Below are 14,945 nucleotides of genomic sequence, written 5' to 3'. Positions count from 1 at the left end.
AGTACACATTTGGAATGTTTTCAAGCATTTCACTGGCTTGCATTAGAAGGGGTTTGGAGGAAATGTTTTTAATGAAGATTTAATACATATATAAAACAGGACCGCATTATGGAGTCAGCACTTCATTCATCATAAGTAATATAAAATTGAACCAAACTGCTTCGCAAATGGCTTAGAGATGTACTTCTGGCTGACACAAGAACATTTTAGTGGAAGTCACTATGACTAGGAATTGAATTAAAAAACACATTTTCAGTTTGTTTGTATAGCAGACCTGCTGTGGGTACATATGCAGACTCAGTGCCCCTTATTGTTTGTGACCCCAAAAATGACCAGGTGAAGTCCAAACAAAGGGGGAAAAAAGCTAAATAAAATAGTCAACTTAATAAAAATAATAAACATCTAGCAAATCCCTTTGAACAGAAACTTAACAACTCAACTGCCTGAATGTGGAGCCTCATTTATGAACACGCCTATATCCTTAGTCATTTTTGTAATACCCTAACAATGCCATGATGTCAGACTGCACTGTCATTTATTAGGCTGAACATCACTCATGTTAGCGAGTCATTCCGTGTTGCACTGCTGGGTGTTTTAAATCTTTTTATGTACAGAAATGTATGCAAAATCCTGTGCTTTTCATTGGACGTTTATAATCAGTGAAGAATAAAACCAATGGCAGTCATTGATACTCCATGTACCGGAATGTCTGCAATCCACCTAGAACTCCAAATCCACTTCAGCGATAAATGCAAGACGTGCCAAAACACATTAAAGATTAAATGTAATATGCCCAAAAGATTTGTATTTGACATTCACTTAAAAAAAAACCCAAAAAACTACAGCTTCACAAAATCCTTACTGTAAATGCATCAAGTCAGTACAGGAATACTTTCCTATTGTGCAAAATAAAGTGCCTGCTTACAGATGGAATATACATGATCAGCATTGGCTTGTCTGTGTGCTGGCCAAGGTAATCATTCCCAATCTTACCAGGTGATGTGGCTTGGTTATTTAATGTATGCAGCGTTTTTGGATATGAGTGTGGCTGGTCCAGCACAGGTAAAGCAGCCTACTCGGTTATATTAGGATAACTGCATGGTTGAGGTTAGGTACATGGTTTGAGTTGGGCTGGATTGGTCTGTTGTTGTGTAATAATTGAATGTCTGAGTTAGGATCCTAGCACTGCAGGAGATGACTCTGTTTCCACAGATGGAGGAGGAGAAGACGTGCCCTGCAGAGGGAGGAGGAGAGTGCAAAGCAGGAATGTTGCTGCCTGAGAGAAGAGGAACAATACACATTATTACTTTTCTTCACAAGTGTCTTAAAGATTATTGTTGTATGCATTCATAGATCATTACATACATACAATAAGAATCTTTCAAAGACTAAAGAAAAGTAATGGTTTGCCTTGTGCAGCTGGGCACCAAAACGGCAAAACAAAACTGCTGCTCATGCCAACACCATGCCAAAAAGGGGGAAGGAGAGAGAGAGAGAGAGATTGAGATGTTTGCTGTGCTTTCAACCAAAAGGCTTCCATCGTCCGTGCTGTCGATCCGTCGCCTGTTTTAAGTTCTTAATTCAGCCCCCACAGCTGCTTTCCTGAAAGAATGGGTCTCGATGAACTTCGCTTAGTCTCTTTATGGCAGTGGAGTGCTGAGAGTTACTAATCTCTTGTCTTGGATGGCCAATAACTGCATGAAATCTGGATTAGTGACAAGCCTTTCTCTGGTGAGAGAAATCGGAATGTGGGAAAAAAAAATGCTGCTATAGATTTCGTGACTCTGCGACTACGTGACTTATTCTCGCCATTGATTTCGAATAACACCATGTAACAAATTTTTTTTTTTTTTTGTTCCTGGGTAGTAAGTGTTATTTCCTAATTGCTTATGCCTCAAAAGTATAGAAAATGGCTATTATTCCCCACAAACTTTGCTTTTGTGACCAGGACAGTGATATTTCAAAATATCACTATTTCCAATGGGAAAATGGGCAAATGTGTGTCTTTTCATTCACATAAAGTCAGAAAAAAACAGCATATGAATCCAAATGAACATGTATTTATACTAAAGTAATACAAAAATGACTACAAAAGATTTAGAAGTGAGTAGTTTTTCGAGATTTACAATTTTACTGTATTTACAGCATAATCGTAAATCTCGAAAAACTACTCACTTCTAAATCTTTTGTAGTCATTTTTGTATTACTTTAGTATAAATACATGTTCATTTGGATTCATATGCTGTTTTTTTCTGACTTTATGTGAATGAAAAGACACACATTTGCCCATTTTCCCATTGGAAATAGTGATATTTTGAAATATCACTGTCCTGGTCACAAAAGCAAAGTTTGTGGGGAATAATAGCCATTTTCTATACTTTTGAGGCATAAGCAATTAGGAAATAACACTTACTACCCAGGAACAAAAATTGTGCTACATAGTGTAATTAATCTAAGTGCAAAGTGGAATTAAAACACAAGCCATTCATAGTTTCTACTGAAAACTTGTTCTCTGTATGCAATGTGCCTCAAACAGTGCCCCCTCCAAATGCTACCGTACTTTTACATTGGCGAGTTAGTCTAGTAGCGCATTTGTGCCAAGATGCCATAGGGTGCTTCAGAATTACATTTTAAAAGATCCACAATGAGCTTTCCAGCTTTGAAAAAACAGATATGTCTTCAATCTAGTGCTGATTGTGCAGGCTTTACTGCTATACATTGACATTAGATTTCATAGGCAGGGGGAATTACACTCAAGTAAATGCTGGGAGATTACTCGTGCCTTGCTGGGCCACTACTGGTATAGCTGCCAGTGAGAAGTTTATAACAAGGGTTTAGCTTTGCTCGTGCACTGTCATTGTTCCTCTTGATAAAGATACACAGTTGTGCAATTCAAGGGGGTTGAGTTGGCATGAAAGAGAAATCAACATTTCACAATGGAATTAAGGGCGGGTGGGCGACAGGGAGCAGGACAAGGAACAAGAAAAGGTTACTTGCTTTTTTTCCCCCCAATATAATCTTGCTAGCAGAGGTGTTTTTTATTCTTCAGTTTTTGCTGATGTAGTTTAAGCACTCTTGGGTGCTTCAAGGAGAAGGGATAGAGCGACACATTATTTTAATCTTCGCACATTTCCAGATGGATGCGTTGGAAAGATTTATCTCTTTCTCTGTGTTATTTAAATGCTTCAAGAATGACAGCTGCTTTTTGCTGGTGGGCTGCAGTTTTGTGGTAGTGGCAAGATGGTCAACCATTGTTCCTGTGGAGATGTTTTCGTATACCCTTAAAAACTGTTAGAAACCATCAATATAACGGCAGTCATTTTGATGGGAGCATGATTGAAGCAGTATGTCCACTACTTTACCATGTGTTTACCTTGAGAAGAGCTCTACGAGAAATAAACCAGAAAACATCAAGCGTTTTTAAAAGGGGAACTTTATTTATAACACAGGGTCAGGTGCCAATGCACCAGTTTATTTTTTATTTTTTTGTTTGTTTGACCTTTTTTGTACATTATAAATCAGCAAGACCATTTATGGGGTTGAAATCAAGATCTTAATGGCACTATAAACACACACTTAAAACAAGAATACTCTTCCCTTTTTTTAACTTTTTTTTCCTTTACATTTTACTTATTTTTGGTACAAAATGGTACAAACAACAATACAAAATAGTTGTGCTGTTGACAGTTTGCAAAAAACTTATTTGAACTTGTTAACTGTGCAGTGATTGTGTGTTCAATGCAAGTTGTGGAAAACAACCACAGTCATGCGGGCTGCTACACATTATAAATTTTTGTTTATTATCAATAATAATAATAATAATAATAATAATAATAATAATAATAATAATAATGATAATAATACATTATTATTTCTAATTCTTATTATTAATTTATTATAATTATCATTTTGTCCATTTATAAAAAGACACATGCAAAAAAAAAAGCTCCAATCTTACATGTATATTTGTTCTTGTATTTTAAGCTTCAAGCAATTACTACATTATGTACACACTATGGTGAGTAGCGTCAGAAGGTTAATTAATTGTGTGTCTGACTCTAATTATATGCTCTTAATTTTTCCAAATGAGTTGACCCTAGCTTTATCCCTTTTTTTTTTTTTTTTTAAATTCTCTACAGTCTTGAGTTTTATGCTTTGGGAATTTGAAAATCAGCAACAATACATCTTGCTTCACTTTTGTTAAAGTGGCAGCAACTCCACTGGGCAATCCTTCTCTCTGCCAAAGGGACACATAGGAAGGGTTAATGATCTAGTACCATTGGTGAAATACTGCACCGTGACCTTTGTCCTTAACAAAGCACAGCTCTGGTTCGTGTTCCAAGGTTATAAAAGACCTCTAAGTGTATTTCTCTGATTATAGTATGTAATCTGTTCAGATGATTTAAAAAGCCTGTAAATGAAGTCCACCCCCTCCTATGGTGTTAAACCAGTGGCTCAGCTGAGATATGAAACAAGGATCCCTTCTTTACAGACCTGTGTTAAAAACACTAAGGGACCAATTTAAAGCTGTAATAGATAAGGATTCACCGTTGCTAGTTTGGGAAACTATAAAAAAGCAACTTGGTATGCTAATTGTGCTCCTATAGGATTACAGTAATTTACTTCTTACCAAGCTTTTAATTACCCCACTCTCCCCCAGGCTCATGAAATTGACCTGCAGTCTGATTAAAAAGCAGTTCTGGATTTCTGAGCCAGTTTGTGATTTTATGTGAAAATCCAACCTTGTGGAAAAAGACAATTCCTTTGCTGAGGCTCATTGTTTCTGAGTCCCTGTTAACATTCTCCGTGTCATCCCTTTGCTACTGCGTCACAAGTACCTTTTTAATTCAGCAGCATCTAGAGCACTTCTAACTGTTTGGGCTATATTGAAAACACAATTCATATTTCATGATTCATGAATAATAATATTACTACACCCCGTAACCTCCTATAGAGATGTTCAAGTGATTCTGTTTGTGTATTTGCGCCCAATATATTGGTATATTGTAATGGGACTTACACACATTATATTTTTACATACTAACAACTGGTTTCACCGACCCTTATAACACCAACATTGCACTGCCTAATGGTAGATTTGGGTCTGTGAAACCAGCCACACGACAGTCCTGATCTGAATAAAGATGTGGTTAGTCCTTCAGTCAGTGCTTTCATTAAAAAGGTGCACTTCAGAACTAGCAACACAAGCTAAATGGCACCCTGCTAATTCTGAGCATTTTAATGAACTCTTGGAAGTTCAGTTTAGTTTACACAAAGTAAAAATCATTTTAAATGCAACTCTGTGTATCCGCTTTTTCTCTGAACTGAGACAACGTATGTGCCAACTGTTTGTTTTTTGTGGGCTGGAGAGCTGCTGTACTATGAATCAAGCTCAAATTGAGCATGCACAAAAAATAAAATAACACACACTGCAAGATCCAAATGGTACTACAATTATATGGAAAATACAAATAAACTAAATAAAATAAAGTTTGACAGACCTCTGACTCTTCTACTCTTGCTAGCTATACAGTAATCTAACACCCAGCAACGTTGTGCATATTCACAATGTATGAGGCAGAAGCTGAGGCATGAACTCAATTTCAGAATGCTCAAGCAGCCCCAGGGTTTTCCTCCAATCTAGAAGGTAAAAAAACTAGCACTAATTAGTTGCACGCACAGAAGCTGAAGTTGACAATGGAATATGAATGATTTGTTTTATAATTTGCATGTGAAGGCACCACGCCTTTTTCCTGTAGCTGTCACTGATGGGAAACTCTACCATGGCAGTGGATACTTGACATCTGACAAAAAGCAGTTATTCAATGGCTGCACACCACACCATGAACTTGAGGAACTTTCAGCAGTAGGACCCCACACTTCAGCGCTCTTCCGGCACACAGAACAGTAAGGTAAGCAGTTCATTCTGTAATACTTAAAAACAGTTAATTTACAGTATACAACCCCCCCCCAAAAAAATAAATAAATAAACACTCGAACTTGGTGAATTAATGTCTTTTACTTTGCAGTCTTATCCGTTTCCCCCCCCCCCCCCCCCCCCCCCCCCCCCCCCCCCCCCCCCCCCCCCCCCCTGCCCCCCCCCCCCCCCCCCCCCCCACCCCCCCCCCCCCCACCCCCCCCCCCCCCCCCCCCCCCCCCCTCCCCCCGCCCCCCCCACCACCACCCCCCCCAGCCCCCCCCCCCCCCCCCCCCCCCCCCCCCCCCCCCCCCCCCCCCCCGCCCCCCCCCCCCCCCCCCCCCCCCCCCCACCCCCCCACCCCCCCCCCCCCACCACATCCCCCCCCCCCCCCCCCTCACCCCCCCCCCCCCCCCCCCCACCACCCCTCCCCCCCCCCCCCCCCCACCCCCCCCCCCCACCCCCCCCCCCCCCCCCCCCCCCCCTTAAAACCTTTGGAATCTTCATGCATATTTTTCACTTGACAAAGTCATACTCTAGACCACCATCTGCACCAGATTCTTATACGTCCCCCCCCCCCCCCCCCCCCCCCCCCCCGCTTCACTTTATCAGGACAAAAAAGTGGTCTAAATGTCTAAATCAAAGAAGCAGAACTAATTTGGCTTCCAGTGCCGTCAAGATCATACATGCCTTTTTTAAAGTGTAGTTAAGACTTTTAGAATTGAGTGTGTGCAACCCAGCAGGTTAAATATGATAGTTTACACAGCAAGGTAATAGAAGTTAGCTAAATCTCAAACACACAACAGTTCCACTGAACTAGATGACCCTGTATAGCGGAAGGTATAACGTTTGTTTTAGGATTCAACAGACCCTCGCTGCACCGCGTTTATTTATATTCTTGTGTGTATTTATACACAGTATGCCTTACCGTAGTTATGAATGTTTGTCAGCTTGCTGTAACATAAAACCCATACTTCATCAAATATTACAACCAACAACTCTCATTGGATCATTGTTTTAACTGACTATGTGCCACCAAAAGTATAACAGAAGCTTCTGTTTACCTGATAATAGCATCATTTTGAATGTATTTACAAGAATGTGCTTCTGACCTGCTTAACAGCAGCAAGGATCATTTACCAAATGGTTTCAATAATCTACTGTCCTGAATATTCAGACTCACAGTAAATAAAAGCCCCATACTGCATCACAGACACAATTCATAATGACACCTCTGTGGGGAAGGGGAGTGGGGGTGTTCAGTTTGTCCTAACTTTTTTGTTTGCTTCAGGGATGAAGATGGCTGTTTATAGTTGCACAAACCACTTGTTTTTTATTCACTACTTTTTTTTTTTTTTTTTTTTTTTAAAGGCAATCTGAAAATAAAATGCAAAACTTTTTTTTTTTAATTAATTTTTTTTTCTTATATTACCAACTAGTTTTTTTTTTTTTTTTTCAGGGTCAAAGAGGGAGAGAGTGCTGCCCGAGCCATTTGAATGACGTTCAATCCTGAGATAGCGGGAATCCGATAAAACGCACCGAAAAAGGCACTTTGACAACAGTGCTTCTGTTCTAAGGAATTCAAGTTAAGAAAGAATGCCTTTCACTCTCTTTAATGATAAAGCGAAGGTTTCAAGCAAAATAATGCACCTCCCTGCTGCCTGCATCGAAATAGAACAATGCAGCTAAGACAACAAGCGTTCATTCATGCTATTAGACAGCTTATATATTCTAAAAAGAGAAGAAAAAAACAATGACACAAAAAAATAAAATAAATAAAACACATTTGTTTTTGCTTGTTTTACTGTCAGCAGGGGACATTGATTAAAAAGCTGCCTCTGTACAGTCCTCACTCTTGGTTGGTTGGTTTCTGGAGCGTCGTCTTCGCCTCGCTGGTTGAGGTCACTTAGTCTTCATCTCCGCCCCCGTACATGTCTGCTAGCTTCCTGAAGCGCGGGCCCCAGTCGCTGAGATAGTCGTAGTCCTGGTCGCCGGTGCTGGATGAGTTGAGTGAGCTTACAGAGCCCGCTGTCGAGCCGCTTCCTTCGTAGTCGAACACCAGGAGCGAGTCATAGGGAGGTGCCGTCGGGTCGTTATCCGCAGCTCTGAGGCCCTGAAAGGACAGGAAGAGCGAGTGTGCGTTAGATCTGGAGAGAGAGCGAGAAAGGTATTCCCCAACTTCACCCATGTCTTGCCTCACGTAGATTTACTGTTCCAATTGATTTAAATTATAATGCAGCCTGGTGCAAGTCCAGCACAGTTTTCTCTCAGAGCCCTGCGTAAGCATAACCATACATTAAAGGGCAAAGATCAAACCAGTTCAAGGCAGTAAGGATGCAGTTTAAGGTTTGGGGAAAGAGACTATCTCTGTACTTCGTTGATGAAATCCCCAATGTCCCCGGGGTGGGGGACGACCGGTCGGATGGGGTACTGGGGCTCGGCTCCCACAGGTCTCTCGTCCACCCTCCTGATCCCAGGGGGCTTGCTGATGATGTGATCCAGGGACTCGGGCTGCTGGAGCTGGCTCAGGTCATAATCCTGAAATCAGGGTGGAGAGGGAGAGGAACAGAAGTCAGGGAAAGGACGAGAGGGCAACCTTTTCCTGAATACAACGCAATAACCGTTACAGATTATCAACCCTGAGGTCAACGGTTTGTAATAAATTAATAGGTGGTGGGGGGCTGTGTACCAGGGGTGGTGAAGACCTGCAGTGGAGAATTATTTTATACACTGGCAAGTCAGTTCACACAAGACTAGGTAGATGCAATACATCTGAGCTGACCTGGTCCTCCTCGCCACCGCCTTCTTCATCATATTTCAGGATGTTGTCTCGTACGTCGTCCTCGGGGTCGATCAGGAGCTGTTTGGTCTGTCTCTCCTTCTCCCGCCTCTTCATCCACACCACGAAGAGGAGCACCATGGCTGGAATGGGAGAAACTCTTTGTTTTTTTTTTATTCCCTTAAGCATAAACACGTTCATTCTTTGAAGACACTACACATCTACATCAGCCTAGATGACGCTTAAAAAAAAAAAAAGAGATTATAGATTATAGATTAGCTGTACTTGCAGAGCTGGGTGTGTACTTACTGAGCAGTATGATGATACAGATGAGGATCGCAATGATGGCTCCAGTGCCAAGCCCAGTTGATGCCACGGCCCCAATGGTGGTGCAGTCTCCATTCTCGTCGCAGGGGCACACCTTCACTTTGATAACTGAGGTGTTGGACAGCGGGGGGTTTCCCGAGTCTGTGATAATGATGGGCACGTCGTACACTCCTGACTCCAGAAACATGATGCGCAGGCTCAGCTGGGCGTAGTCACCTGAGGTTCACCAAGACAGGTTTACCCTTCCTACATTAAAACACTTCTATGTCACAACCCCTACTAATTATATTAGTCAACTGTTTTTTGATTTGGACTTTTGTTGACTGAGGCCTAAATTGAGCCCTTCAAATTAATTTCACTTGTAATGAATTGAGCCTGATTCCAATACCACCCCACCCTTTCCATGCACTAGAGCTACACAAACCCATTCTTTGGAGGTGGGGTTCACTGGGGTTGATTTACCATTCAAAATTAAACAAGTGAGGATACAGCTGCTTGGATTTGCGATAATTGCTGTTGTCCACAGAGCCTAAGAAAGCAGCAGCCATCACAAACCCATTCACGTGTTTAATTTTGAATGTCAAAATAGCCCAATCAACACCAATGACGGTCAGCACCTGATTTCAAATCTCAATCTGAATAATCGAATGATTGTTCTGTGCAGCGAAGCTATCTACTAAGCCACTGCCCCCTCACCACTGAGTCGGGAGATGGTCCAGTTGCGGCGCACTCTGCTTGACAGCTCGAAGACGAAGGGCCCCACATTGGGGTCGATGTCTGCGTCAGCAGCCGTGATGTTGATGGAGTTGGTGTTGGGCTTCTCACAAATCTGGGCCTCTTTGGGCAGCAGCTCGGGAGCATTGTCATTGACGTCAATGAGGTAGATCTGAAGCGTGCCTGTACCACTTGCTGCGGGAAAGCCTGGGAGAAACAACAGAGACAGGGACTTCTTTTTGAACCGCTGTGAAATTTTGGAACTGCTGCTGCTGCTAATTTTCAAATTCAGCAATCTCACTAGATCACCCCTCAAACATGGTCAATTTTAATTTAAGAAATGTTAAAAGTACATTTGACATGTACTGCATTTTACTGTAAGGTCCCTTCACCAATTGTATTGAACTGTGTTTTTCAAAATCAAGTACAGGACGACCCTTTATAGCGCAGAACAAGTTATAATGTGTTATAGTCATGGCTCCCATTTGCTCCATAATGCCATTCCACCAGCACTTTCATTCTTGTTCTATGACAGAACACAATAACTCAGTCTCTTAACTATGACTCCTGTCTACAGCATTATAAAAGAGGAGAAGTCTATGTCTAAAAATGACACTGATAAAAAAGCTCACAACAAAACAGCATTGTGTTCCTCGGATCATCCAGACCTTCAGGCACAGCGTAGAACATATCCAATTTTGATCTTAAAATCCTGAGAAGCAGAAACACTGCGCTGTGATACATAATCTGCTCCCTGTACCCAACGCTGGGAATAATAAAGAGATTTATACACATCTGACAGCCTGTTCTGATTACATTTGATTGAACAGAACAATAAGACGGGACTAGTTTCTGCAGTGGAACAAAATATGCATGCACAGACTTCAAATGCCTCCAGCTATCAGTAAATCAGTGTAAAAGAAAGAACTCCAGCGCTAACAGTGATATACAACTTCTAATACTTGCTTTAACTATTTCACAATGGTCTTGTAAGGATAGCTCAACAGGGATGACATTGGCCCAGAGGTACATTTTGTACCAAGCTGTATAGAGGGAATCACTCTCTAGGACTCATTTCCTCTTTAAGAAAGTGTCTGATCTGAGAATTAATCTCCCTGCTATAGCTTCAGCCCTGGTAACGTTGAGGCACGATTGTACTTGTGAAATTGTTTGTCCTGATTGACCACCACAATTAAATGTTGCTTGTAAATATATGGGTTGTCGTTAAGCAGTGAATTGCATTTAAATTAAAGCCACTTCTGGGTGTTACTCATTTCTGTTCTCCATTACTGTAGATGGCCCAGCTTTCTATTCTATAAATTCTGTTAATTTTGAATAGTCGAATCTCAGTCCTTGTGTGGACAGCCCTTTTTAAAAATGCAGACAGGCTGACAGCTGGGGCCCCACAAACACCAGAGACATAACCACCTAGTGTTATTTCTAATGTAAGTAACCACTTTGCTCTACTGTATATAGTTTTCTATACATAGATGAATCACAATATACAAACTTCGCAAGATGTAGCTAAATATCAGATACAAAGATTTTACATTTGTTCAGCGATGATGATATAAAAATAAAATATCAAAAGCACAAGTTCATGTGTTTTGTTCATGTTTTTGTGACTGAGTTTAACATAAAACCCAGAACAGCTCAAAATATTATCCAGTGGTATTCATATTTCCATCTCTGCCAAGTGTTAACCCTTTTAAGTCAGTGAGCTCTAATTAAAACACCAATTAAACAAACGGCTTCAGAGATTCTGGATTTTGTCTCTCTGTTGAAAACTTTTTGCCACTTAAGAAGGGTCTAGCTGTGAGCGAAGCTGCGACAGAGCAGTCATACAGTAGGCTCTGGTGCCTGTTTGAGTTTTAAAAAAATATATATTTCCATGACAACCTCTGCATTCTGCCCCTACCTCTGCAATCTTTGGATCTGGGAGATTTTATTGATTTTTTCCTTGCTGCTGGGTAAATCCGCTGGGCTAGTAAGACGCACCTGTTCAAATTCACTTATTCTAATGTGGGTGATTGATTGCTCGGTCCCTCCTGTGGTGCATTCTAATTCACACATCTAATGTTCTACCCTGCTCTGGACAGCTCAGTGTATTGATCCCGACCCTGCTCCTTGTGTAAATGTGTGATGAAGTTGTTGATATTAACAAAGTGCACCCTTTCAACATAAGTCCAGGCCAGTTAAAAGTGTTTCTCGTTTACTTTTGATTTATATAATATTGAACTTCTAAGTGATTCACTCACTGGATATATACCATATATATATATATATATATATATATATATATATATATATATCTATATATATATATACTAAACCACTTCCTTCGATAGTCTCATTAATTCATCAATACCAGACAAAAAAAAAAAAATAATGTTTAACAGCTTTTGCGACACTGACTATAGATTTGTTAAAGTCTTTTCAAACTGCAGAAAGCTATCATGGTCTTATTCTTGCTACATCAAATCCAGGTTAAAACAAGCTATTTATAGACAACGAGAACGTAGCTTTAAAGGCAGGTTTGAAGGCATTCTCTGAGAGTGTTTACTTTTGGAATACCAATACCCCAAGCGGGCATTACCAAAATCCCTCCAGCTCTGCTTCTGAAGACACCCCCACTACAGAAAGGCTGTCTGCACACTGTGAACGACAGCAGTTCAGACTTGAATCCACAAGAAAGCCCTAGAAGCAGTAGAAGTAATACAAGGAGCTCCTAAATGTCTTCTTGTAAAAACATGATTAAAGGGAGTGCAGACATTTCACACATCTGGCCACTGGATGGCGCAGCGCACAAGCTTCAAATCTTATAGGGGGTACACTTTTAAGTAGTTTAAACTGGCAGGGTGGTTTGGTAGAGTTAGTACAGTGTTCCTTAGTTGTTTCATGATGCCATTTTGTTAATTGGTGTTTATACCTTTGTTAAATGGAATGGTACATGCTTTTATGTACTGTAGAAGGGCTCTTTCCTATTTGAATGTTAGTCAGAGAGAAATATCAAGGCAGTATGTATAAAATGGATAAAACAACCAAATAACTGCTCTAATTCACTTACTGGCATGGTGGTGTTCAATGCTAATATGAACTTTATTGGGGTATCAGAAGTTAATGTGATAGTTAGGTGATAGTTAGGTTAGGTGATGCTTTTCAGTCATTTCCAGTCAAATCCAAATGCATTTTCTTTCTTGTCCTGGATTCCACCCTGACACTAACTCTACCTCATTATAACAGGCAAGACTCTCCATCTCCATCTCCACCACAGCCGTGCACGATGACCTCCAGTGTAGTCCCTTCCCTTCACTTGGGTGTCCCTCTTCCCTCATCAAATCGGACAGCTAACACAAAGTGACAGGCCTGTCACAGCCTCGCTCGTCCCGGCTGCATCAGAGAGTGCCGCTGGTGCAGAGGCAGGTGCTTACCATTGTCGGCTGCTAGGAAGGTGGCTTCGTAAATGTTATTTTTAACATAGACCGACTCCCGATCCAGGACTGCAGTGGTGGTGATCTGACCGTTGGTGGCATTAATGTTCAGCCAATTTGCTGGATCTGACAGCTTGGAGTACCTGGGGACAAGACGAATTAATATAAGTGAACTCTCTCCCTCCGTGTGTTCCAAGCCACTGACAGTTTTCCTTCATAGGATCTGACATTTAACTAAAGGCTAGCGTGGCTTTCACCCAACTCCCCCACACTCCATACACTTATGTATTACTGCATCTTTTATGTGATTTATTTTGGATATTTCTTAGTTGAGATGCCACATCTTATTTCAATTCACTCCAGTAATTTGGTTCAAGTTGTGTTTATCTTTTTTAAAAATGTATTTTCTTTATTTTCTCCAGTTTCTCTGTATTACCTCTGTATTTAGTGAATTAGACCCAGGTTTCAGTGAGTAATATCCTGATCCACTTGGAAAATAAACACATAATTAAGACTTTTTTTCTCAGAATGACCACTAAAACCCTTGTTCTAATGCACCACTTTGTTTCTGCCCATTTCTCATAAAGCAAAACATTTACTTCCTTCCACAAGGGCTCTGAGGTTCAGAATCATCCAAGCCCCAGCTTTTTCCACATAACCGCATTGCTTTCAGATTGAATGCTGTCTATCCCATAGTGCTGAGTCTTGATAAAGCTGTTGTCAATGGCCAGTGAAAAGCAGACCTTCAAAACTGCATTGGCTTCTCCGAGTTTCTCAGCCTTGAACATGCAGTCAATTTCACCTAATTGTCCAGTTCTCTGTACAAATCACTGAAACCAATCACCTCTGCTGCTTAACATGAGGGGCCTTTCTGATGACAAAGCATTGGAAAAAGGCTGCAGAAATGAATTGACTGAAGATGTATGTTTGGTAATTTGCTTGGTTAACGGTGTTAGAAACCCTTGGTACAGCACAGGTGTAATTGTTTCTTACTTGTGACCTCTGTCTTTCAGTCTTTGGACTTGCAAGTTTGGTTACATTTAGACCACCAAATGCGTGACCTGAGGCAGGCTCAAAGCCAGGCCTCCAGATAAGAATATGGTTTCAACCATGCCTTCACACCAGGTAAACACACAAGGGTTAACAGAGCTGTCTCTATTGCCTATTAAAATGTAATCTAGTTGTAGGGTTACTATTGATACCACCAACCAATGGTGTTTACGTATTGCATTTTAAATCTGATTGGCCTGATCTTGCATTGCAGTTGGCTTGTCTTTTTAAACAATTTGAATAAATGTATATCTATATATACACCAAAGACACCAGTGTTTTCTGTTGTATTGGTAGTGCCCATGTCTTTGAAGTTTAATGTTGCTTATTGTCTAGATATAAGCTGGACTCAGCACATTACCCCTAACTTATTTCAACAACCAAGGACTCTTTCTGCTCAGGCTGTGTTTCTGTAATATTCTGCATGAAGGGAGCAAACAGTAGGGCAACATGAAATATTAATACCATGGATTTCCCAAGTCATTACCAGTCACTTCCTTCAAACTTCATGGCAGCTGACTGCATACTGCACCCTACCAGTGTGACTCCCCTACAGCTTGTTAAGATCATTTCTATGAAGAGTTTTTTTTTTTTTTTTTCTCTGAGCAGGGCCTAGACAAGGAGAACCAGGCTGGTATATTTCATACTTTCCAACCGTTTTAAATGTGTTCGATCTTTAAATGTATTTGCTTATGTAGGTAAATAACCTTTTTATTTCCCGGAACCA

General features: G+C 40.9%; 1 protein-coding gene across 2 annotated transcripts in view; it reads right to left on the bottom strand.

The window, feature by feature from the left end:
* Positions 1–6,511: 6,511 nt before the first annotated feature.
* The window catches only part of cdh4 (cadherin 4, type 1, R-cadherin (retinal)), a 240,318-nt gene continuing 231,884 nt past the window's right edge, over positions 6,512–14,945 (bottom strand). For both annotated transcript variants that reach the window (XM_041224860.1, XM_041224861.1), the window contains 6 exons: positions 13,169–13,311; positions 9,720–9,944; positions 9,006–9,239; positions 8,700–8,839; positions 8,291–8,455; positions 6,512–8,030 (listed from right to left, as the gene is read on the bottom strand). In XM_041224860.1, the coding sequence (XP_041080794.1) occupies positions 7,824–8,030; positions 8,291–8,455; positions 8,700–8,839; positions 9,006–9,239; positions 9,720–9,944; positions 13,169–13,311 (1,114 nt within the window). In that variant the 3' untranslated portion in view covers positions 6,512–7,823. The remainder of the gene's footprint in view (positions 8,031–8,290; positions 8,456–8,699; positions 8,840–9,005; positions 9,240–9,719; positions 9,945–13,168; positions 13,312–14,945) is intronic.

Source organism: Polyodon spathula, chromosome 23, assembly GCF_017654505.1.
Source record: "Polyodon spathula isolate WHYD16114869_AA chromosome 23, ASM1765450v1, whole genome shotgun sequence".
Taxonomy (NCBI): domain Eukaryota; kingdom Metazoa; phylum Chordata; class Actinopteri; order Acipenseriformes; family Polyodontidae; genus Polyodon; species Polyodon spathula.
This window is presented reverse-complemented; position numbering and strand designations above follow the sequence as displayed.